The 26,140-nt window shown below is 46.2% G+C and overlaps 1 protein-coding gene across 6 annotated transcripts in view; it reads right to left on the reverse strand.

The window, feature by feature from the left end:
• Window positions 1-3,900: 3,900 nt before the first annotated feature.
• Window positions 3,901-26,140, reverse strand: part of Tmem164 (transmembrane protein 164) — a 161,953-nt gene continuing 139,713 nt past the window's right edge. For all 6 annotated transcript variants that reach the window (XM_026396802.2, XM_026396801.2, XM_026396800.2 and 3 more), the window contains 2 exons: window positions 9,851-9,951; window positions 3,901-8,278 (listed from right to left, as the gene is read on the reverse strand). In XM_026396802.2, coding sequence (XP_026252587.1) covers window positions 8,072-8,278; window positions 9,851-9,951 — 308 coding nt within the window. In that variant the 3' untranslated portion in view covers window positions 3,901-8,071. The remainder of the gene's footprint in view (window positions 8,279-9,850; window positions 9,952-26,140) is intronic.

A 26,140-nucleotide genomic window follows, 5' to 3' on the forward strand; every position in this document is an offset into this window, starting at 1 on the left:
AGTAGGGACATAGCTAGTGAGGATGTGAAAAAATGGCTTTTAAAACCTTTTCCAGATAAAATTACTTTCAAAACCTCAATATGCCAAACAGGAGATAAGTGGAGTTATTCTAGGTGAAGCAACGGGAAAGGCCATAAGTCACCTATTCTGATCCCACCAATTCCCCAATCATGGAGGAGACCTCGAAGGTAGTTTCCTAGAATCTCTGAGGTGCTGAGGAACAATTTCTCATCCTCTGGAGGAAGGGGACTTCAAGTGTACTGGTAATGCTCTTTTTCCTAAGCTGAATTAGACATTCATATTTTTTGTAAGTCTTAAAGGTTTCATTTTAGCAAAAGGCACTGGTAAGGTCCAGTCAAAAGATGACTCAGAACATGGAAGATTGAAGTAAATGCCAAAAAACGTTTGCTTGAGTTATGAGTTTGGGTGAGGGTTGGCATTGAGATTTTTAAAGCTCTCCAGGTGATTAATATGCAACAAAATTTATAAGCCACTGTATTAGAGATACCTCGTCAGCTCTGGCATGCTTGAAATCTAATGGCATGTCCTTGAGTATACACAATATCCTCTCTGTTCTCATAGGACAGGGTGCTTGAGACCCAGGGTCTTTTTAAAAATGCAATAGTGCCAGGTGCAGTGGTGCACGCCTGTAATCCCAGTGGCTCAGGAGGCTGAGGCAACAGGATCGTGAGTTCAAAGCCAGCCTCAGCAAAAGCAAGGTGCTAAGCAACTCAGTGAGTCCCTGTCTCTAAATAAAGATATTTTTTAAAGGGCTGGGGATGTGGCTCAGTGGTTAGGCGCCCCTGGGTTCAATCCCTGATACCAAAAAAGAAAAATGCAATAGCAATGAGCTTAGTGTTCCTGAGTAAAAGGCAGAGCGAAGGCAAGCTGGTGCCACCTCTGCAGACCCCTGGGATGGAGAGAGGAAGGGTAGAAGCCAGTAGGGGACAGAGGTGAGGCTAGGATTGAGTTGTGGAACAGAATAGACCAGTATCTGGTGCTATTGGTACTGTTTGCCAACACAGATGTCGAGAAAGCATCTGCCTTACTCACTGAGACCTGCCTGATTGTGAGACTCAGAGGCTGTTGGGGGGCTGCCATGCAGAAGTTGCAGAAAGGGACTTAAGTCTGCTGTGGAAGGCACCCATTAGCAACAGGGGCATCATCTCCTCCTACTACATCTATGGGAGGCTTATAAATTCCTGTGCCCAACATCTAAGACATCCAAGGTGTGCAATCTCCATGTTGGGCAGAATGCTGATGGTGGGAAGGGGCGAGTGTGGAGTGTGGGCAGTAACAGAGGCCTTGACTTTGGATAAGGCCAGATTTGACTATTGCCAATGTTAGCAAGCCACATCAGAGTGGCATCGATGTATCGCTTCCTCCTCTGGCCTTGGCAAACCACGACAAACTGGAAAAAACTCACTGAGAGATCAGGTTGTAACCATCCCAAGCTGCACCCTTTCCCACTGAGGGTTAGATGACACATTCCATGGAATGGTGGGGCTTTTGCCATTGCAAACACCAACTCTGTGTACCCTGAGAAAGTAAAAGGGTGGCCCAGTTGTGACTGAATAGCTAGCAAGGTTATGGAAAAGCAGCTGGCCACTCTGGCTGCCCACCTGGACAGAGGTCTGGGAAGGCTTGAGGTGGAAAAGTTATTGGCCCTTACTGCTCTTCCCTCACAATAGTACCCCCCTGTCCAGGATACCAACTACATAGAGCCCTGCGGAAAAGCAGGATGGGGCTCATAAGTGATGGGCTTGAGGGGCCCATGCAAACCACAGTGGCCCGAGAAAACCAATGAGAAGTGCAAGGGGTTATGCTACCAAGGGTTCTCTCTCAGGTACCAATATCTCCCACCATTTCTCAGCATTCAGGGATAAGATTCTTGTTCACTGAATACCCTCATGGGGTGGGGGGTGGGGGTGCTGAGAATGGAACCCAGGGCTTCACACAGGCTGTGTGTGTGTGTGCTTTGCCACTGAGCTACACCCTCAGCTCCTCACTTAGTACCTTCTGCGAACTGGGTCCTGTGCCAAGGGCTGGAGGATGAATTAGACCCCACTCTTCCTTCAAGGAGTCCAGTGTCCAGAAGTGAGTTACTTAAGAGGGAAGTAAATGGTGCCCAAAGTAGGCATCAGATGCTGTAGGGGCAAAGTGGAGAGGTGTCCAACACAGAATGGAGCTTGGGGAGGGCTGCACAGAGGAGCTGAAGTATTAGGAGGACAAAGGAGGCTGTGGCTAAGAGAACACTGCAAAGGGAAAGAAAGGCAAGGACGCAGGAAATGGCATGGTGTGACAAAGTGAGTGCATTATGGCTGGAGCAAAGTGTCTCTGTGCATGGTTCTTTTGGAAACATGGGGGTGAGATGAAACTGAAGATGTTTGAAGGGCCCAGAACCTGGGTGTCACACTAAGGAGCCTGAGCTCTATCCTCTAGTCAAAGGCGCAGGGTAGTAATGTAGTCACATTTGCATTTGAGACCACTGCCTGCAGAGAAGAAGAGACCAGAGTGGAGATGGGCGGCAAGGGCAGAAGCACTAGCCCATGGGAGGGATGGCGATGGCCTTGGTGGCTGGTCTTAAGCTCTCTTCTTGAAAAGGAAGGTGTAGAAAAGCCAGGAGACCACCTTTCCTCACTTTCTCTCCACCAGCCTCTTTCTGTCTCCCCAGCTCTTACATGGCCCCCCTTCCTCTCACACTTCTGGTTCTGTTCTGAGGCTGCCCAGGGTTGGACCTTGACTCCCCTGCTCGTGCAATTGTGGCCCACGCCGTTCTCTCTCTTGTCCATACCTCACTGCCCAATTCTTCTCTTTCTTCAATACAGATTGGAGGTCCCTAAGCAGTGATCTACCTAGTAATCCCAGAACACCAAAAAGGCAGTGGAGCCCAGAAGCACATGGGCACTGAGGTCTAATGAAACTACTTTCTAGTCCCAGTCCCTCCATATATTACTGAACCTTAGTTTACTCATTCTGCCTGTTAATCAGGAACAGCATTACCAAACAGCTTCCAGACTCTGGCTGTGGGGATTGTCAGAGGTGCACATGCAGGTATGTATGTGCGTATGGAAAGGGACTTAGCACCTGGCACACAGTTGTGTAGCTACTGCTTTGCAGATGGAGAATCTAAAGCTAGGAGAGAGGGAATGGCTTTCCCAAGCTGGTAGTTTTCTACTTCAGGACTGGAGAGCTCTGCCTCTCTCAGAGCCAGGTGCCCAACTACTGGCAAATGGTGAGATCTGTTTACACTGGCTGTTGTGCTGCTTAGCTGTGACCCTTCTGGAAGCAGCGCTACTGGCTAAAAGATGGATCAGGGCCTGTCTGGTTGGTGTAAAGGCAGTAGGACCCAGTGGCCTTGGAAAAGCAGGTCTAACTGTTCCTGAATGGCAGGGTTATTTTCACTCACTCTTCCCCAAGGTGATATTTTGACCCTTGTTGGGAACAGCCCAATCCCCTGCTACCAACACTGACATAAGGGTACCTGGGTGGAGTGGGCCTGAACATGATGCTTTTGATTTTTTGATCTCAGTCCCTCAGCCTGGCCCAGAATGCCATGAGTCCAGTAGGCCAGCAAATGTCCCCAGAAGGCAAACCCTGCTAAGAGAAAATGGCCCACTGGATTCCTGGAAGCCAGGCAGTGTGTGGGAATAAGGAGTGCAGCCACACTGCTCCAGGGCAGAGCTCTACTGAGAGCCAGCCACCCTTTGGAGAGGGGGTGTCCTCCAAGTATGCAAGGCTAACAAATGATCCCTTTTGTCTACTTTTCAAAGCAGAGGGCCTTCTTAAAGGATTCTGAGAAGCAGGGCCAGGACTCCTGGGTTCTCATAAGTCTTTTAATAATAGTAAAAGAAGAAAACAATTGTAGCAATAAGTCCCATTGTGAGGGTTCCTTTTCATTCAGGGATCTTCAAGAACAGAAACATCAGAGACTAAGATTCAGAATGCTAAATACACAAATTAAGGGCAATTTATTTCCAAAGGTGACTGCAGAAATCATTTCATTACAATCAAAAGGTTGTACAAAACAGAGGAAACACATTACAGAACATCCCAAGAAGTGAGGAAACTGGTGGTGGGGAGGGGCACAGAGCACCCAAGAACCAGCCTGACAAAGAGGCTCACCCTGCTGCTATCTAGGGAGGTTACAAAGACTGGTTCTGAAGGGAGGCACTGCATGGGGGCGGGAGGGGTGGGGGAGGGGTGGGCCCAGTGCACAGCAATCCCAGCCTGGGAACAAGGAAGGATGGGGAATAGTAAGGGGGGCAGAGGCATTTGCCAATGTCCCAGCAGAAATAGTTACATATCAGCCTATCTTATTCTGTTTGCTACAATAATACCAATATAAATGCAGAAGTCTTTAAAATGTTACACAACATTGATACTAAAAGAAAGCAAAGAGTTTCCAAAACAACACTTTTGCTTGAAATGACTTTTTGTTTTGTTTTGTTTTTCATGGGATTTTTTTTGTATCCGTTTAGTGCCACCAGTAGCAAGCCAGTGTACAAAAATGTTGCAGACAAGGGGAACAGCAAGAGACTAGGTTTTCCTGAGCACAAATGGGCTCATTCTTTATACACAAGAGGAAGGCTCATGCCCTCTCCCAGGATCCCCACCTCAAAGAGGGCAGAGCTGCAACCGGGAAGCCCCTTCCAAGGTGTGGGCCTTGCCAAGGAGCCTGCAGGGCCTGTAGGAGTCCCTCCCATGTGCCTGCTCCCAGTTGACCAAAACCAACACCAGTGTCTTGTCCTACAGTGTGATGCATGGCCTTTTCCCCTCCCTCCTCTACCTCCCCTTCAGTAGAAACCATCTAGAAACCCCTCTTCCAGAGAAGATAGATGGTGCTAGGTCACTGCCCACAAATCCAGAAGAGGCAGAGGGAAGAGGGAAGGGCACTTTTGCTACCTCATGAGTACCCAGCTCATGCCCAGGGCATCCCCCATCTCTGACTCCAGTGCAGAGACCTGCTGACACTGAGCTATCTGTGGGGAGCTGTGCCCATGTCACAAAACACTGAATCATCAATAGTCACACATATCACAACCCTGATGGAGGCTACAGCAAAAGGGATGATCTGACGGCTGGATTGAGGTACTGTACAGTAAGGTGTGCCAGCTGCCCCGCTTACCCCAAGGGACCTGCACACAGCTTCTGTGAGTTCTACCGAGTCCCCAGAGAGACAGAGGTTTGGGAAGGCAGAGTTTGTGGCTTCAGAACACCACAGGCTGACAGAGGAGCACATCCCTGCCTTGCAGAGCAAGCTGTGCCAGATCTTTGGTGTACAAAACCAAACACTATGGGGAGGACCTGAAGCAGACGCGACCAGCTCTCTGCTATTCAGAGTGGAGGTCGCAAGTTGGCCAGCTCAACAGACTGTTCTCCTTGGCTCAGACCCTTGACCAAGGCCACCTGGGGGCCTGACCGAGCATTGGTTTCCCTTCCTGGGGCTGTCTGAAAGGCAGCTGGCCACTTCCACATAGTCTTACACACTGGCAGACAGCATCTGGAAACTGGGCCAGGGTGCTTGGGGAACAGCCTCAGTTCACACAGGAAAGCCCTGAGGAGGAACTGGGAAGCCCTCTGATCCCTGGGTGTGCAAACTGTGGCTTCTCCCTCACTTCTGTACTAGAGCTGACAGCCATCAGTCTGCTGTGGGACAGGTATGAGGGCCACTCCCAAGGCAGGCTGTCTTGCCTCTGATCAGGTTACCTGTCTCCAGGTGGGCTTGGCCCCAGGTAAGGGAGAGACACGACCAGCTCTGATGCCTACTGCTCCCCAATACCCCAAATAGAGGGCAAGACTCCTTATAGAACTCATAGATGGGGCCCATTATCTGTTCCTTCGACTTCCATGTTCATGAGCCAGCCTGCCTCTTTGCTTCTCCCCTTCACCTAACAGGTATAAGGAGAAAGTAGCTTTCACTTTCTTCTTTCCTTCCAAGCACCAGAAAATACATGCCAAAATGGGATGCTGAGCTGTAACCAGGGCAGTGTGGGGAAAGCCCGAGATGACTGGAAATCTGTGCCATGCACAGAAAGAGGGAGGAAGAGGGGGCCTACTGTCACATAACTGTGGCATTCTGGGGCTGATCCCCAGTTGAGACATAGATCCTCTGCCTATAGTGGCTCCACGTTCTGGGAGGGGTCAGGCCAGGTCTCCAGGGGCTCCTCTCATAACCTCTTTCCACCCTCACCTTTTCTAAAGAGGCCAATGGGCACCAAGACCTCACACATTTCCTCACTAGTCACTCCTACATATAGCAGCTTGATGGTGGGCAGGGTGAATCCAGCTTCTACAGTGAGAGGCGCTAAGAAAAGCTTGGCCCCGCCTCCAAGATGGCAGGAAATGAAGGTTATGGATCACAAGGGGCTCATGGGCACTCAATGTTCTCCTCTGCTGCTCTCTGTGCTCTTGCCAGCAGGCATCTTCTGATGGATGGTCCCTCCTGGGGTTGCTTCCCTGGGTCTCAGCTTATTCAGAGATTCTCCTGCATAGCACTGCCTCCTAGAGGTCCATTTGCTAAAATCATGATCACCTTTGCCAGAAGTACAATCTAGGTCTAATACGAGAAAGCTTAAAATACTGGAACTGGCCCAGAGCAATGAGGATATCTAGAGTGGTGAAGGGAGGGGAGGCTTGCAGGAGCTTGCTTTTCTGTTCTTAAGCAGACCTGACCCTAGTAGGAGTCAGCAAGGTGTCAGCAGCCATGCAGCTACTTCTTGAGGTGCAGGAATGACTGAGTGCAAGTCTGTCAACAAAAGCTCCTCCTTTTGGAGCACTTGAACCCCTGGGGACCTATCCCTTGACAGCTCCCTTTTGACCTAGACAAGGGCTTTTGAGAGGGCAGGGTGGGAAATTTGTGACACTTCCCACATTGAACAATTCAGCAGAGTCTGGCTGTACTGAAGAAACCTGGCCCTGGGAAAATAACACTGGCTGGAGTTTCGGCTTCCCAAACCAGGGTGAGGCCACACCCTGCAAACCCCAGAAAAGGATCTATAGGACCTTCCAGAAATAGGCCCTGATGCAATGGTTCTCCCAACTCAAGCATCCAAAAACAAACAAGTAAAACAACCCCAAGCCCCAACTCCAGCTCACTCTTCTTGAAGCTGCCTAAGAGACAGAACACAGAAACAGAAAGAGAGGACAAGAATGAGTTGAAGGGGCACTGGAGATATGGATGGTATCTATTATCAACATGAATGTGGAGAATGATTCAAATCACAGTTTTCTCAAGTTACCACTTCCATTGATTGATTTCTTAATTCCTGTGCTCACTTCTGATTGGGATGTGGGTCAGGTCTCAGCTCTCATGGGCAGTTTGCACAGGGTTCTGCCTGGCACTGTGTACATTTCTACCCTGTTTGCTGTGGATTCACCATCACCACAATTCAATAGGACCCTTGGTGGAATCTTGCCCTGAGGCTGGTAGTGCCCTCCACTCCTCCCCCAGGCAGCATCCTAGAGGGAGTGGCTGGGCAGCTCCCTGCTTTGAGTCATGGGACACCAGTGGGAAGAATCTGGCCAGTTCTATTTTGACCACTATGTGGGAAATCCCTTGGCTCTGGGCTTGCTGCTGGTATAGATAAAAGGCCTGAGTCCCCTTCCGGTGGGGGCTGTGCTGGAGACAAAGGGGGATCCCAGCATGAGCATGGAGGTCCCTGGCAGTGGAGAAATGAAACACAACCTGATCTCACTGCTGTGATACTGCAAGAATTACTGCTTTTTGTTCCCTGTCTCTTCAACCAGCTGTTGTTAAAGCACCAACAAGCAGAGCAAGGGAGCCAGACTACCATCTCCCCTCATAAGGCCACTCAGAGCAGGGAGACAGAGCCAAGGGGAGGAAGAAGGGAAGATCCAGGCCCACACCATGCCCCAGGCGCAAGGAGCTAACCTGGGGGGAGGAGCTGGGGAAGGAAGAGTGGTGGAAGAAAAGGACAGAGGAGGAAAAAAGAAATACACCAACATCCTACTACCCTCTCCCATGATTTCATCAAGAACTGGGTGTTCTCCAAGTCAAGTCAGGACTTGCTTCCTTGGGGAGGAGAAAAAAAAGAAAAAACAAGCACCTTCAGTCTATTTTCTTGGCTGGAAGCCGGAGCAAATCCAGCAGATATTTACACAAGGGCCCAGCCATGTATGAGAACAGGATAACCAGCTTCCCGTGGGTCATGGTCATGAGAGTCTGGTGTCCCGAGGCCCAGATGCGATACCAGGGGCCGTAGAATGGGTCTGAGATGGCCGGACACAGCATGTTGTTCAAATTCACTTCGGTGACCTGCAGGGACAAGGGAGGTAGAGTGAGCGTTCGCCATCCTTAGGCGTTCTCTGGCTTATGCCATTTCAGCCTTCTCTACCTAATGGGGGTCAGGACAAGGAGGGATTGACCAATCCCCACCTGTTCATGAACGGGTTTCCCTGCCCTGGGTTTTCTGAGGGAAGCAAGGCCACAGCCCATTAGAGGTGATGGGAAGGGATATGCAGGAGAAAAGCTGTTCAGTGTTGCTCAGGCTTGACTTCTAGTTGTGCTCAGAGCCTGTTGCCATTCCTAAGAATCTGCTATGTGCCTAGTTCCTGGAAAGGTATTATGGGATAAAAAGAGTAGTTAACAGCATGGTCCCTGTGTAACTGGCAATCAATCAAGTGAGGGCGATCGGTTTATTACATCTGACCTCAAACCAGACGGTGCCCACCAAGGTTTATACGCCATGAGGAGGTCTGAGGAACATATGGAATGGGGTCTGAGTCCTCAGAGAAGATTTCATGAGGGAAGTGGCACCTGAATGGACTCATGAAAGATGGACAGGGGATAATGGTGACAAGTGGGGTGAGTGGAGCCCTCCCTGTAGGAGGCATGGCCAGAGCATGGTATGTATGGTGACATGAGCACACTGACACCTTAGAAATGCAGGATGTCAGTGGGGAGCAGTGAGAGGTAAGGGAGGAAAAGTGACTGATTCTACAAAAGGTACTGGGGACATCGGTTACACACGCTCTTATCCTACACGATAAGGATAAGGTCGCACGAGGCTCACACGGCTATTGTTACGTTAATGCTGCCCACACCAAACCAGATATGCCACAACACTTGGCTTCCAGAGCCCTACAAGTCTGCTCATGCTAAAGACAAGTCCTTACCACCTCTCAGGGAGGTTAGGGCTATTATACCAAGTCACAGAGAGGTGGAAAACTCTCTTCCCTCAAAGATGAAGTGACTCACTTAGAGCAGAGGCAGAATCAGGACTTCAACTTGCGTCTCCTGACCCTGTCCCCAACCCTGAGCTCTTCCTGACTCACTTTACCACTAATAACCACCCTTGCAATACCGGCGATCTTGGACTCTGGATAACTCAACTACTGAGTCCAACCATTCTCCACACTCCAGGCAGTTCTGAACACCACAGAATGCAATGGGGGTCCCCAACAACACACTTTCATGGCCACACAGCTCAGGGGAAATAAAGAACCTGGGAGCAGGACCAGAACAGACAGACCCAATGTCAGAGACTTGCCCCAGGCCCAGGGGGCCAAGGCTAACTAGAGTCCCAACTCCCCATGAGGTCCATAGCAAACCATTTCCCACTGTTTCCAACCCAAGTGGCCAGGAGTGAAGGGCACCCTTGCCTCCCCAGGGATGAAAAAACAGACATTACTGAAGGATTCAGAAAATTCTTTGGAGAGGCCAAGGCTGTGGATCATAAATCAGCAACCCAGACACAACAATCTGACATTCTGGCCTTTAGCATCTTGTATTTTCAAAACAAAATGATACACCAGCGCCAAGAAGGATTATCAAGATTTATGGAGAACTCCAAACAGAGGGGAGAGAAGGGGATTGAACCAAACTTACCAGGCCGAGGATCTGTAGAATGCTGAAGTGATAAAAGAACATGAGGCCAGTTGAGAGAAGAGCCCACCGGAAACTGCTGAGGGGCTCTGGGGTGTAAGCACCTGGAGGGAGATGGGAGAAGGTGAGATTGTGGAAAAAGTGACCCACTTTTCTCTGCCCACGAGGGCATGGATGCTAAGGTCATAGTTGTAGCCTGTTCATTGTCCCCTTTTACCCATCAGTGATAGCTACTTCAGAGAGAGCCTTGCTGATTAGCTGGGTACTCAGAACAGCCCCTTTCTGACCTCTGTTCTGCCATTCGATGCTGAGGCCATTATAAAGAGATGATTTTTTATTATAAAAATAATACATGCTCATTAAAGGTAATTTAGAATGCTGAAAAGTAGAAAAAAAGTTAGAGGAAAAGAAGAAAAACAGCCCCAGTACTCTACTACCAGAATATAATCACTGCTAATGCCTGCTGTGTCTCCTTGGTCATTTTTTCTATGCCTCATAATTTTCTTTCATTTTTAAATTAATACTTGGAATCACATACATGTACAATATATTGTTGATTATATATATGAGTGTGTGTGTGTGTGTGTGCGTGTATAAAAATATAAAGTCTTCATTTCTACATTTATTTCCTCTTAGTTCTAGAGGAAAATATCATTGAGGAAAGGAATGATGTGGTGATTGAGAATGTTAACTTTAAAGTCAGATGGCCTTGGTTGTGCAAGCTTCAACTCTGCCACTTACTGGCCATGTGATCCTGGGAAAGTGGTTAAAACTCCCTGAAGACTCAATTTACTTGCTTATAAAAAGGGAATAACAGTAGCCCCAGAATCTGGCACAACATGAGTGTTCAATGAAATGTTAAGATGCTGTCACTGTAATTCAAAGAACTGAAGACGTGCCATATCTAACAGTGGTGCCATCGAAGAACTATTGAACAATGCCTCCCCCCAGGAACTCCAAAAATAATATATTTCCTTTCTATTATTTCTGGGACTAGATCCCAGTAGGCTTGGACATATTCCAGAATTTACAGAGCAGGGGCATGGTTTATAGGATGTTGCAGGTGTCACTCTGAATGGGGACTCAGAGGGGGTAGCTTGAGAATGAAAGGGACTTGAACCCCCCCACTCAAGGAAGCAGGGGTGATATCATATCCTGGACTAGTACTTTCCCAAGTCTTTCCTTTAGCGACTGATCCATTCATTCAATAGTTATGAGGCAGCTAGACTATTCTAAGAAGATAAGTTCCCTGCAGCCTCAGACTCATGGTCAACAATTATAAAGGAGTGGGGTGGAGGGGTGGCTGTAATGTGAAGATAAAAATCAGCCTGCAGGATGGGGTGGAGCAAAGAATGCTTCTTGATAGAGGGAGTATGGGAGTGGTCCTGAATTGGACTTCCTAAAGAGGGGTCCTGGGATTCCAAAGCAGCAGCCTACTTCCAGTCAGACAGAGTGAGGCAATTCAGAGAATCACAGTTGACTTAAGTAGGAGAGTGGGATGAGGGCAATAAACAGGCGGAAGACTCAGGCTGGCAGGGCTGGGCCATGTAGCACAGTAGGAGCTACACTAAGTGCTTTGGGCTTCGTCCCATGCAGCAGGGTCCTGAGCTCAAATGCCTAAAGTGTCAGGCCAAGTAATAGGAAGCAGGGGTGTAATCACGGTCTAAGAGACACTGGGGGATTCTAGAGACTGGAAAACTGGAAAGCCCACACCCCTTCACTCCACCAATCCTTGCCCTGCAAGGATATGGCCCAAAAGGAACCCCCCCCCCCGCCACCTCTTTTTTCCAATTTTATAAGAGTGGCCAGAAATATGAAACTTTATGTGGAACTTCCTGATTTTTAAATGTTGGCAACTAATTCCAAATGTGCTAAGAATGCCTGATGGATCAAACAAAACATATCGTATGGACAGATTTCAGCTCCTGGGTGGCCAGGCTTGAGCTCTAAAGCAGAAGGAGCTCTGAGGCAAGAATGTACTAGAAACACACATGTGCTTATAAGAGATCACCCTTTTCACTGCAGCAGAGAGTGGAGGCAGGGAGATCAGCAAGGAAATTGTAGAAAGAACAGGATGGCTTTTGAAGGTAAGAGCAGTGGGGCTACAGAAGAAAAAATGAAGGAAAATATCACTAGCATATGGTAGAATACTGGATGCGTGTCTAGGGTTGGTGGGGGGTAAGGGGAAGGAAGGACCACAGAGACTCTTGGGCTTCAGTGGGGTGATGATACTAGATAAGAGGAAAAGGCAGGTGGGTGCAGAGGGTACGGAAATGAGGAGGTCTATTTTAGACATTGAAATTGCAGTATCTGTAGAATGTATGGGAGGACATGTCCCTCTGGTGGCTGAATGTACTCTAGGATGTACAGGGTGATGAATGACAGTGTAGGTACTAGAGCCCAGCCAGTGGAGGTTTTCACATTGTGGTTCTATCACCTATCAACTTCAGGGCCTTAGGCAAGTCTTGGTATCTACTGAAGTCAGTTTAACTCATCTGTAAAATGAAACAGTACTACCTAATTCACAAGGCTGTTGGACAGAAGAAAAAAAATATGCTATAATTACAGTACCAGGATTTAACAAATGCTGATTATTTTTATTTTAGGAGTCACAAATTCAATAAAAAGGATGGGGTGAACATCTATATGTAGGAAGAAGGCCAGAGACACAAGACTAAGAAATACCATGTAAGGTAGAGGAGTGAAGAGAAGAAAAAGGAAGGAGACGGGGTAACTAAAGCCAGGGGATCTTCTGTGGGAGAAGCTCAGCCTTGCTCTAGGAACAAGAGACAAGGCTGTGACATATATGAGTCAAAGGCCCTTTGAGGATATAGCTATCATCCCTCCATTTTGTAGATGGAAAAACTGAGGCTGGGAGATGGGCAGTCACACAGCCAAAGTTACTCTGGCAAAAGACTGGGGAAACCAACCCTCAGGGATTCACTGCCCAGTGTTTCTGTTACCACTTGCATAGGCCTCAAACATACCACGTTGGACCATCTCTTTCCTTGTCTGCCTACATTCTAGACTGAGCACAGCCCAGGTCAGTAACCACATCAGATCTATGTGTGTGCCCCTAGAGTCTAGCAGAGCTTGACTTGTGAAAATCCACTGAGTGATCCACTTGGGCTGTGTGCACTTGCCTGCCTGCTCAGTGAGTGTGAAGTGGGCACTGTGTTGTCGCCTGGGTTCTGGGACACGTGGGGGAACACAGGGGAAGAAGGGACCTGGAGGACTGACAGGTGCTCAGAAAGGATGCATCCCACTGCTAGAGCCTCCAGCCATTGCTCCCCAGATGTCCCTTCCCTCTAGCCTTTGCTTGGCTTCTTCTAGTGGGAGCTGATATAGGCCTTCAATGCCAGGTGGTAGCTACAGGAGAGGCCCTGAGTGTGTGTGGTGTGGGGGGTGAGGCGTCCTCATCCAGGAGGCAGCTCGGCAGCCATAGACCTGGGGAAAGCTGGGACAAGGGGTGGGCACTCAGTGGCGCACCCCCTCATCTACCCTGCCTGTGGCAGCCCCAGACCTTATGATACCCCATGCTCTGGGATAAAAGAACAGCCAGATACTACCAATGGACATGCTTCTAAGTACTTTCACTGTCCCTTGTCCAAAGTTTCACTTTAGCATCATTCCTTCCATGTCACATAATCTGCCCTATACCAGAGTTTGCTAAGCGAGGGGCTGTTTCTGAATCTCCTCTTCACCTCTAGGACCTGATATATAGTAGGCACCTAAAATCTCTGTGTGGGCAAATGAACAGTACAGACTTTTAGAAGAATCATAAAAGTCTAACCCTATGGCTCAATGCTACTTACTACTTTGAAGGCCACCACTGAGACTCTAAAGAGCTCAATAAACCATCCTTATTTGCCCAAAGAAATCCACAATATTTAGAGACCAGAAAGAAACCAAATATGGGAGATGAGTTATGTAAACTATTGGTACCTCAATATTGTTACAATAGTACACTGCCATTCAAATGACAGCCAAACTATGTACCTGTGTGAAAAGATCAGTCCATGGCTGGTAATATCAAGCATAAATGACAGAACGTCAAGTAGCTTAAAAACAAAGACCATGGGTTCAACGACAGCCTTGTGTAGTGTGTCACCTATCTATGGGGGTGACCTCGAGTAAATCACACTGCCTCTTTAAACTCCTTCTGGAGGTAGAATCTACCTCTGAAGGATAATGAATGGAATAAGAAAGATGACAAAGTATGTATGGAAACCAGCCCAGCATAGAAATGGCTGCTGATATTTGTACCATGGTGACCACAGCCATGCAAAATCAAAGTCTGGAAGAGGATAGGGGATATTGTGAAGAGGTGGCCTTCAATGAAGGGCTCTTTGACTATGGTTTCCCTTGCCCTTTCACTATTGTTAGTTCTTTTCATTGCAAAAATGATCAAATATTCAATTTCTTTGAGAAAGAAAGAAAGAACAAGCAAGCAAGAAAGAACAAACCCACCCTGGGCACAGATGACTCATTCAGTCTCTGTGGTTACATGGAAATTGTATGCAAACCCACATCATTCTCCTCACTGTGTACCTGGATGTGACCCTTGGGATAATCCCAATGAAAAAAACCAGTACTGCTTGTAAAGGAAAACAGAAACTTAAACACTTTCAGAAAAATTAAATACATAAAACTTTTTTTTCTACTTTAGGAAAAAATGTGACATTTTCTGTTAGCATTTCTATCCCAGGAGGATAGAAGTACGTCATCTCTAAAGGTAGGGGGAAACCAAGATAATTGCTTTTTCTAAAATCAATTTCTGCCAGAAGGAAGCTTTATGAGTACTGGGAACCAAAGCAATTGTACCACCAGTGGGAAGGACTGATCCCCAGGGGCATCCCAAGGGACCTTTGTGTCATCCTACAATTCTACCCAGAAGGGCTTACACCAAGAAGATGAGACTGGGTAGGGTGGCATCCCATTCTCTAGTTTTCTTCCTGCTTTCTTCCACTTAGTTGCTTACCATGCTGCCTGGTCCTTCAACATCTATGACAGCCATGGGGCTCATGGCATGCAGTGGGGAAAGTCAGAGAAACCCTGCCCTTGAGTGCCACCCTGCAGTTCACAAGTGAAGGAAGACTGAGTGTGATAAGCACAGTAAGTAAGGTGACATTGAGGAAGGGTAGCTGGAGAAGATGATGCTTGAGATGAATTTTAAAGAACAAGAAGGACCTGGGTAGGGCTTGAAGGAAACAACATTCCAGGCAGAGTATAGCCTGAGAAAAGTTGTGGAAATGGCAAATGGTGTGCTCTTTATGTATAATTGCGTAGAGTTCTGTGATACTGGAAAACATAACATTCTTTGAGGTTGTCATGTGGCAGGAGATAAAGCTGGAGAGACAGGCAAATGGGGCATGGTCACAAAGAGCCTTGTTTGCCATGCTGGGGAACTTGACCTTTTTTTTAAATATTAAATTGCATTTTTTAAAGTTTTTTTTATATCTTTATTTTATTTTTATGTGGTGTTGAGGATCGAACCCAGTGCTTAATGCATGCTAGGTGAGCGCTCTACTTCTGAGCCACAACCCCAGCCCCAGGGAACTTGACCTTTATCCCATACACAATGAGAAGCCACAGGAAGGGTTTCAACAGGAAAGAGAAAAGGTCAGCTTTCTGTTTCAGCTGGTTGAGCTGCTCCACAGCACTGTAGACAAAAAAACTAGAGGGAGATGGGACTGAAGACAAGGCCAGACCTGACTGTAGTGAGTGACATAGATTACTTGGAAATTTGTCAGACATGAAGGAGACAAAGGGTAACTTCCCAGTCTACGACTTCAGGAACTGAGGGGTGTTAATTTAGGGGAGAAGTGTTATCACTGAGTGCCTGTCTCCCACAGGCTGATTTCCAGGACTGGGACTCAGGAAATGGGGAGGGCCTGCAAACAGAGCTTGGAGTGTGGATAGGGTAAATGAAGAAGAGTCCCCAAATTGAGATTATAGGACCAAGGATGGGGCTTTGAAAACAGCAAGAATTAGGTACCCAGCAGAAGGAGAAGGGTTCATGAAAAGATAAAACTAAAAACAAAATGAAAAGAGGTCATGATAGAACTAGGAGAGGGCTGTTGTGGAAGTTGAGAGAATATTAAGTTTCAAGAAGAAAAGGATTGGTAATGTTATATGCCCTATTACTTGAACTGACCAATAAATAACATAGCTACAAACCACATGTGATGACTCACATTTACATTTACTACTTTTGAATAAAATTAAAAATGTGGTTCCACATTTCAAGTGCTTGACAGCTATGTATTTCTAATGGCTACCATATTGGACAATGAAGAGATTCACATTCCCATCACCACAAAAATTCCACTGGAGACACAATTCTCCAGAGGGGTAAAGTGAAGACAAACACTACCATAGGGCTTGACAACATGCTGGTCACAGGTGATCTTTCTATAGGGAAGTAGCAACCAGGAATTGGGTGGTGAAAGATAAAATGTTTTCGAGGTGTGCAAGGAAAAGAATTTCAGAAAAGGGAATAGGGTATGCAAAAATTACAGAGAAATGATTAGTCAGATTCTCTACATTCTCAATTCCTTCTCTGAATGTCCCTTTCATCCTTTTGTCTTTATTGGACCTATTTCTCTCCAGAAGGAGCCTGCTTCATCTGTAGCCCTCTAATGTAGTGAGTGATTTTTCAAATTTGGCTCATGTTATCTAGAAAGAGTACCTTCTTTCTTTGCATTGCTGTTTCTGGATCCTTCTCCCAAATCCCCACAGATATCACCCTATGCCACCTGCCATTCTTCCCTTCTACATTTATCTACAGACATATGGGTCATGACCCTATTCCCTTGAATATATTACACCTGGTTTGGTACCACCGTCTCCAAACCCATTTGTCATAATTTTTGATAATTTTTACATGTGCCTAGAGGAACTTTCCAGGATCTTGTTCTCAGTTCCTTAGCCTCTCTCCTTGATGATCTTGTCCAGCACCAAACCTCAGTCACTCATTCTCAGAGTCATGCCTGAGGCCTTATAATTAGGGACAATTTCTACCTTTCCCTAATTTCAAAGTCAAACATTCCCTCTTCAACCCTCATTAATATCTGTCCTGTGGGAGACCAACCCAGCAGGTGACTGAGTTAACTCCCCTGCTGGGCAATGTGGCATCAGGCACCCATGCTGCTAGACTGCCCTACTCTTCTAGGGTTCGAGTGACTGTCTTCCTGCCTGGGCATGACTTCCTACAGCCCCATGGGTGGAGCTACACTCACCTGTTCCTTTGTATATAACCCCTTGCCCTGTTTAGGACAGCATGTTCCATGGAAGTGCCTTGTGTGTGTCCCCTTCTCTTACTGTGCCCTTGGGTGTGGCCTACCCAGGTGTCAGTCAACCTGCTGACAATGGACATCATGAAGATAGTCTCAGCCCCCTGAAACCTGACCCCTTGCCTCTTTTGAATAGCTTCTCCTCAATAAAAGGGGTCAGCACGTGCGCTGTCTCTTCCTGCAGACCCTTAAGGTCAGAGGAGCCGTCACAGGGACCCCAAAGAAAAAGGTATTTGTGTCTCTTGTGTGATTATTTTGTGCAGCCCAGTCAGCCCAGTTCAACTGGAGTAAACCCTGTGCCTTTTAGTTGGGAGAACAGAAACCCAGCACTTTCCGACTCAGTCTGTGACCCCAAAGTATTTGACCCTCCTGGAATCTGTCACAGATCAATTGGCCCTACCACCTTTTTACTGTCCTCCTTGGCTCCTTCTTCTCTCCTTTAATTCCATGGCCCATCATTCTAATTATCCCTTGCAGACACCTTTGGACCTACTGTTCCCCTTGTTATTATACTCCCCTGGGGAAATAAAACACCTTAGCCCTAGTGAAATCTCAATCTCTTTCTCCCCATTGCCTGCCCTACACAGCTGAAGACGGCCAGAGAAAAACAACAGGACTGGCTGTTCTCACGTCAAAGTCGTGATCACAAACTTCAAGTGCACCCTTCATGTTGCCAGGCAATCATACCGTACTCCCCGGCTCCATTCACTCTCTCACTCTCCTTGGCCACAATTTAATATTTTATCTGCTCTTCTCAAACCCTTAATACTTCTATTCCATTCTCACTCTCAGATGATGGCTCTGCTTCCCGTTCCACTGAGAAAGAAAGGAATCAGATTAAAACTTCTTCAAGCACTCCTGATCACAGCCAAATTTGCTCTGCCATCATCCCTGTGACCACAGATAAACTTTCCTGGGTCCCAGTCAAGGCTAGGCTTTGCATTTACATCAGATGTCATCCCCTCTCTGCTACTCAACCATGTTACTCCAGCCATTGTTTTTCTATCTTACATGAACAACCTCCCTTCTTACCAGATTATTCCCATTACTATGTAAACCAAACCCACTGGAATTGCTCCCATTCCAAAACAAACACTTGACCTCACTTCTTCCTCCAGCCACTGCTCATTGCTCCATAACCTTTTACAGCAAAACTCCTTGAAATAATCATCTACACCTGATCTGTCCAATATGGTACCTACTAGTCATATGCAGCTTTTCAGGGCTCAGAATGTGGCTACTTTGAATTGAGATGTGCTATTACTACAAAATGCATCCTGGATTTCAAAGGAAATTGAGTATAATATATATGTCATAATTTTATGCTGCTTATATTGGAATGAGAATATTGGATAAACTGGATTAAATAAGGTATATTACTAAAATAAATTTTATTTGTTTGCCTTACCCATTTTTAGTGTGATCCTAGAACATTCAAAATTACATATTTGGCTCATATATTTTTATTGGACTGTATCTGTTTATCCTCCCAACCTTTAATTTCCCTCTTCTGATTCTCTCTTAAACTCATCAGGTTTCTCTCCCTGTACCAACACATCTCCCATCAAGATCACAAGTGATCTTTTTGGTAGAAGGGAGACTACTGAAGAGGAAGAGGATCAGGGAAAGGAAGGTGAAGAAGGTATGGAGTAGGGGGGATAGGTTATGGAAGGTATAAATGACCAAGGTGCGTTCTATGCATGTATGAAAATACCAAAATGAAACTCATTATTCTGTATGTTTAATATGCATTAATAAAACAAATGACCATTCAATGAGCAATTCTCTGGCCTCATCCTATGTACCTTTCTGTTGTTGAAACATTCTTCATTTGGCTTCTGGCATGCTACTCTCCATTCGTTCTCTTCTTGCTCCTTTACTGGTTCCTCCCCATGGCTCTGACCCCTAAATACTGAATAGGATCAGACTGCACAACTCAGAGCTTTTCCTTGTCTACTTTCATCCCATAATTCACTGGAACCAATTTTATGACTTTAATTATGATCCACATGCTAATGACTATAAAAATGGTGTATCAACTTGGACCACAAGCCTGAAATCCAGGCTCATATACTTCACAGCCTACACTCAATATCTAGCAGGCATCTCAACCTTAAACCAAACTTCTCATCTTGACTCCTGTGGTAGGTCATGACAGTAATGGCTCCTAGTGAATCATGCCTTCCCAGAATCCACACCCCTATTATGTTTCCCTCCCACACTGATTTGGTCACATGATTTGCTTTGGCCAATAGGAAATCATCAAAAAAGAATCTCTCAGGCTTGATGAACACTTTGGGGGGCATGCATTCTTAGAATACTGCCTTTAGAGCCACATGCCATGAAAGACTATGTGGATAGTTGAGCCCAGACATGACCAGTAGAAGATCTCAGTTCAATTTGCCAAAACAAATTACCATAGACTGAGTGAGTGACTCAAACAACAGAAACTATTTTCTCATGGTTCTGAGGCTACAAGTCCAAGATCAAGGCATCAAAATGGTTGATTTGTGATGAAGGCTCACTTCCTGGCTGAGAGCCATGTTCTCACTGTATCCTCACATGGTGGGGATTAATCCCATCATGACAGCCATACCCTGTGACCTCATGTAACCCCAATTATCTCCCAAAGGCCTGATCCCCAAGTGCCATCACACTAGCAGTTAGGGATTTGACAAGTGAATTTTGGAAGGACACAAACACTCAATACATAATGAAAAACCCATACATTGTGGGAAATAATGTCATTGTTTTAAGTTACTAAGTTATACGAATGGTTGTTACAGTAATAGATAAACTGAAACAGCACTTCTCCCTTATAAAAAAGCAAAAAACAAGTACAAAAGTCCTTCTCTTTACCTTCTTTATCCCAATAACTTGCTTTAGTAATTTTTTTTTTTTTTTTTGCAACTGGGGATTGAACCCGGAGCCTTGTGCATACTAGGGAAGCACTGTACCACTGAACTGCCTCCTCAGCCCAGTCAAAAAATTTTACATTCATCCTCACCCCTGTTCTCTCCCACCCCACATCTGATCCGTCAGTCAATTCTATTGGCTGAACCTTCAATATATATCCAGAACTCAATGACTTTTCCCTGCCTCTGCCTCCTTTTCCATTCTCAGCACCCTGATGCAAGCCCCATGATCCATCTGCCTCCTGGATTATTACAAATAGCACTATAGGTCTTCCTACTTGTACACCTGCTCACCTGCAGTCTAATTTCAGCATAGCAACCAGGCAATCCTTTAAAAATTTAAATCAGATCATGTTCAGTCTTGCTCAAAATCCTACAATGGCCTCCCGGCTCCCTAAGAATAAAAATTTAAAATATCCTTATGATGGCCTACAAAACCCTACATGTCATGTGCCCTCTCACCTCAATCACCTCTCTGATCTCATGTCCTACCACTCTGCCCTTCCTTCACAGATTTGGCCACAATGAGTTACTTGCCTGGAACAGTCTAGAAACACGTCTTCCTCAGGGCCACTGTGCTTATTATTTCCTCTGTTTGGTATATCCTTCCCCCAGAGATCAAATGGCTTCTTCTCAAGTCTTTGCCCAAATGTCACATTTTCAATGAAATCTTCTCTTTAAATGAAGCCACCACATTTAAATTGCAGCCCTCCACAACCCTGCCCTTCACTCTGCTGTATCTCTTCTCTCATGGTACTCATCATCTGGGCTGTATAAGTTCCTTGTTTCTGTACTGTCTCCTCCCACATGAGCATAAGCTCCATGAAAGCAAGGATATTTCTGTTTCCTCACTGCTTTTTATCCCCAACAACAAGAATACTGCCTGACCCAGAGTGGGGACTCAATACAATTATTCACTGAAAGAATGGTGTGCTCAGCCCTGCATGCTCATGAACTTGGCAGAACCCATTTTCGCTGGACTAACACATGGGGGAATGGGCAGAGGTGAGGGTGAGGACCAGTACAAGAATTCTGTTTAGGACTTAGATATCTCAGAGAGAACAAATCACCTTGTGATGTTTTTAAAATGTAGGTTCTGTTACAGAAGGTCTGCAGCAGGGCCTGAGCCTCTCTACTTCTAACCCATCTCCCTGGTGCTCAGATAACACTTTGAATAGCAAGGACTAGAGCCTGTACTCTGGCAGCAGACTGAGAAAATACAGAGAGCCCAGAGAGGAGGTTGTTGCAATAGACCAGGTCAGGATGATCTCATCTGATCTGAACCAAGGAAGGGATAGTAGCAGTGAATTTGAGAAATGATCAGGAGGTAGAATGGACAGGATTTGAACATTGATTGGGTGGGGGTGGGGTGTAGGAGGGAAGGAAGAGTCAATGATTAATTTTAGATTTCTGGCCTAATGAGTTAGGTAGTGATATCACTCAATAGGATGGGCAACATTGGAGCAGGTACAGGTTTGGAGGCAGGGAAGAGAATGACAAGTTTATTTCCTGAAAACAATGCCATGGCATCTTTGGTGCCCTATAAATGAGAGATCTCCATTTCTAGCTTTAGTTCTCCAGGAAATAGGTCTAAGGGGCATGACCCCAAGATGATTATGAACATTTAACTCTTTATTCTCAGCTCACTGAGTGTAGGCTCAAGTCAAGTCTTCTTGATCCAGGTACATGACCACACGAATGCCATCCTCTAGTCTGTTTACCACATACAGAGGTGAAGGATGTCCTGGGTTAGGTGTTTCCAAAGGAGATCCTTTTGGTCAACTTCCTATCCTAAAAGGCTGGAGAGACCAAACTAGGCCAGGCTTTACCCTCAGTGTACCACTGGGGGTTGACTGGCCATGCAGCCTATGGCTAAGGCATCTTAAAAGCCAACCTTTCCCCATGAGGTTCAGAGACCCAGCCTTCTGTCAGTTACACACAGGGTGAGGGCCCTGAACTGGAAGAGATTCTGACAGATGGACTTGCCCTGGTAGAAGCAGCATTGGAGCCCACAGACCCAGTTTCCAGCTTCTACTCTTACCAAGTTGCTATGGGACCTTATATGTAGATCAAAACCTCTCTAAGCATCAGTGTCCCTCTAGCAGGAAAAGCCCAGATCCTCCCCATCTTAAAGGAGCACTTGTAGGAACAGAAAAGCTAACAGAGCATAAAGATACTCTGGAGAGAAGTGCTATTTAAACATAACACACCACTGTACCACACCATGTTATACACTTAGTATTAGCTGGGCCTCTGGTAAGCTTTAAGCAAGAATCATTTAGGCAATGAGGCTTAAAGTTCAGTCTGTATCTGGTTCCCCCAGGGTAGAGACTCTCAATCTTGAGTGTGCCTCAGAATCAATCCCCTAGAGGATCTGCTAAAACACAGCTTACTAGGCTCATCTCAGAGTTTTTGATTTAGTAAGTTTGGGGAGGGTCATGGAATCTGAGAGCATGCATTAATAACAGGTTCTCCAGTTAAGCTTATGCTGTTGGTCCAGGGAATACACTTTGAAAATCACTATCCTAGGGAATGTGTGGAACACAGATTCTTGGGCCCTGCTCCCTTAGATTGAATCCAGGAGGTCTGGGAGAGCCCTGGACTCTCTATTTTAGCAACAAGCACATCAGGGTGATTCTGACATTTGGGCCATCCAACCACACAGGAGAAACACTGGCTTGGGGAGAAACCTGGAGATAAACTATGTACCAAGAGGCCTGGGACAAGCTACCAGTGGAGGCACAATGTGGCCAGGTGTGAGGAGCAGTATCTTATGCAAGGTATAAAATCAAGGCAGACAACACCTGACTTAATCCTTTGTTCCCACAAGGGACTCCTGAGCCCCAGTGACTTCCTTCTCAGCAAGGAAATGCCAATTGTCTTCACAAACTCACCTACCTACCCTCTTGCATAAGGTTCAGCCCTTGGGCAATTTTTCAAATTCCCAAGCTCCTTTCTCACCCACTCACTCCTCAGGAATCTTCAGGCTTCATGTGACCAGGAAAGCAGAGCAGGGAACCAGATGAGAGAGGAGGACTTATCTAGCACTCCAATGAGGAGCAGGGGTGAGCATGGATTCACTGGGGTGGAAGAAAAGCAGGAGGCCCAACCTGGACCCTGAGGTTAGTATGACCTTGGGGCCAGTTTTCATGTTGTCACTGGTCAAACAAACTGCTTTTGATGTAACAGACCCTGGAAACTACCAACAGGGGCTGCATCCCAATCCTCATCCTTCAGGGGAGAAGTTGAAAGCCCACTCAAGGGAGATGTGGCTTACCCAAGTCAATCAACACTGGGGATCTTAAACCCCAGTTTCCTGAAATGTCCCAAGAACATCTAAATTACCTGTACTCAAAACAACCTTCTCATACAGTGTCAAGTCTGGGAAGGCCCTTGCTCCCAATTCTGAAACAAGTGCTCCCTCTAGTGGAAATGAATGGGGTTGCCCAGCAGCCTTGAGGCAGGGTGAGGCAGGGGCCCCTCTGGTAGCCTGGGGAGATCAAAGAAGCCCTTCTCAAAAAAAAAAAAAAAAAAAAAAAAAAGGCTTTTATTTTATGCATTTATGTTGAAATGCATAAGATAAAAGTCATAGCATTGCAAAGGAAGCACAGTTATCAAAATGTCTCAAAAGTTTGGCAATAGCAATTGTACTTCTTCATAAATGCATTTAATAAGACCTGCCAGCATAACTATCATAATTTCAAAGAATTGATAAACATAAGCAGTATTGTGAGGTGGCTCCAGATACTGTAATATGATAGGAAGCCATCTGCGTTTGCTACTGACAAAGTCGCAAGTCTGGCTAATTGTACTGGTGCTTGCTCCTTCCATTTCTGTAATTTTTACCCATTCAAGTTAATGAACACCTACAATCCTACTTATGGACCACAGATTAACAACCCCCGCCTAAATAAAAACTACCACAACCAACACCATGAGGACAAAACAAGTGGAACTTTCAGAGGGGTCTTCTAGAGCTAGATCATCATCCCTGCAGGCAGAGACCAAGAAGTGGTCCTAAAGCTGAGCAGAGATGTGCTCTCTGCTCACCCCTTGCCTGACTTCCCTCCCAAACATCCCACATGAACCCCTGGAATCCTGGCACCACCATCAATAAATCTTCTACACCTGCCCCCTTTCCCTAGGATGTCCCTTTCACCTCTTCACTCTAAATGGGCCTTTGTACTCTGAGCAGAGGCTGTTCTTTCTTATCCTTCTGTGGGGAAGGGAGTTGAAGATTCCTCTCACCCTTCATTGTTGCTTCTACATGTTCCTTCTCCCCCTTTCTCCTCCTTTGAAAGTTCTGCTCCTCCGCTTGTCACTGTCACTGTTCTCTATGTCCTTGTCAGAGTCATCCCAGACCAGTGTCACTTGAGTTACAGCCTTTTTCCTTTCCATATTACTCCTTTTCATGCCAGCATTCAGGGTGATTTCAACATCCCTGTGGGTGCTGCTTCCAGTGCCCTGACCTCATGGTCTCTTGAACCTCCTCATGTGCACAGGTCTGCTCCACCTCACTACCTACCACCTGCCATCTGTCATCATTCTGCCCCACCTGGGCTGGAATCATCTGACCACAAACACCCATAGTGTCAACCTTCATATCCTCAGTCCTACTGCTCACAGGTACCTAGACCTCCTGGTGATCTCTGGTTCTCTGAAACCCTTTGTCCTCCCCTACCCATGGAATTCCTCCTTATTCTGCACTAGCTTACACCCCTTGACCCTGAATTATGGCACTAGTACCCTCAATTCCTTGGTGGGCAGAGGAGACTCTTCAACCCTCTCATCCCATACTTCTACCTAACCCCTCACTATCTCGTTCCCAAAGGGGCTAGTAAGAACTTAAGAAACCACTCAGACCACAGTTCACCTGATTGGTAGACAGGGTCATGGCACCCTGGCAAGCACAAATCATATGAATAATAGATAACTTACACAGCACCAACTATGTGACAGCAGTATGATAAGCAGTTTATATAGATTATCTCATTTAATGGCCATTTTAACCTGATGAAGTACTGCTATTATTCCTATTTTACAGATGAAGAAACTGAAGCACAGAGAAGTTAAAGAAGTTAGCTGAAGTCACAAAACCAGTGAGGAACAGAACCAGAATTTGAAAGCAAATAGTCTAGCTTTGTGATGGGCAGCGTAACTTTTTATTGTACCCATCAGTACAATTTGTCTGTTGGGGCAGGCAGGCCTGCTCGCCTTCTATAGCTTCTCAGTGACTTTGCCAAGGTAGGAAATAAAGTGGGGTGTGCTCTACACCTAGCCACCTCAGATTCTCTGGGTATAGTGCAAGAAGTTCTGTTAGGGGTCAAGACCAAAGCTGTAAGCTTTAACCCAGCTGAAGATAAGTCCTATACCTTGGAAGGTACTGGGTAACTCTCATCTAATAATAAAGTGCCTCTCTGTGTCCCATTCTGCTATCATGCCTTACAGACCTGCCCTTGGTCAGAAACCTGAAAGCAAGAAAATATGTGGCAGGATTACCAAAGTTCTGTCCTGAACACCAACATCCCTCATTATCTAGATCTTCAACAGCATCCATTCAAGTCAGACCTTCTGTTCTTCTACTCAAGTTGGCTGAGCCTCAAATAGGGCAACCACTCAGATCAGCGCCAGAAAAACACATGGATTCCTGCTTCAGAACAGCCATCCACACTAGCTGCCAATCTTCCAAAACTACACTTTGTAATGTAGCAGCCATTGACCACATGTAGCTGAAATTCAACTCAATTTAATTAGACTTAAAATCAAATTAGAAATTCAATTCCTCAGTCCCACAAGCCACATTTCAACTGCTCGGGAGTTACATGTAGGTAGTGACTACCACATTGAAGAGAAGAGAGGATTTTTGCATCATCATGGAGAATTCTACCAGACAGCACTGAAGGAGACTAGAATTATCTCCTATTTCCCATAGCATTTACTCCTCTTGTCATTATCCTTCTCCATTTACCACCAAACCCCTTTCCTTCTTGGCATTTGTCACCACCTTAATCCCCTTCCCTTTCTCCCTGGTATCTTTGAAGTTCCTTCTCCCTACTGGCCTACATCTTAGCATCTGAAGATGC

Source organism: Urocitellus parryii, chromosome X, assembly GCF_045843805.1.
Source record: "Urocitellus parryii isolate mUroPar1 chromosome X, mUroPar1.hap1, whole genome shotgun sequence".
Classification (NCBI taxonomy): Eukaryota; Metazoa; Chordata; class Mammalia; order Rodentia; family Sciuridae; genus Urocitellus; species Urocitellus parryii.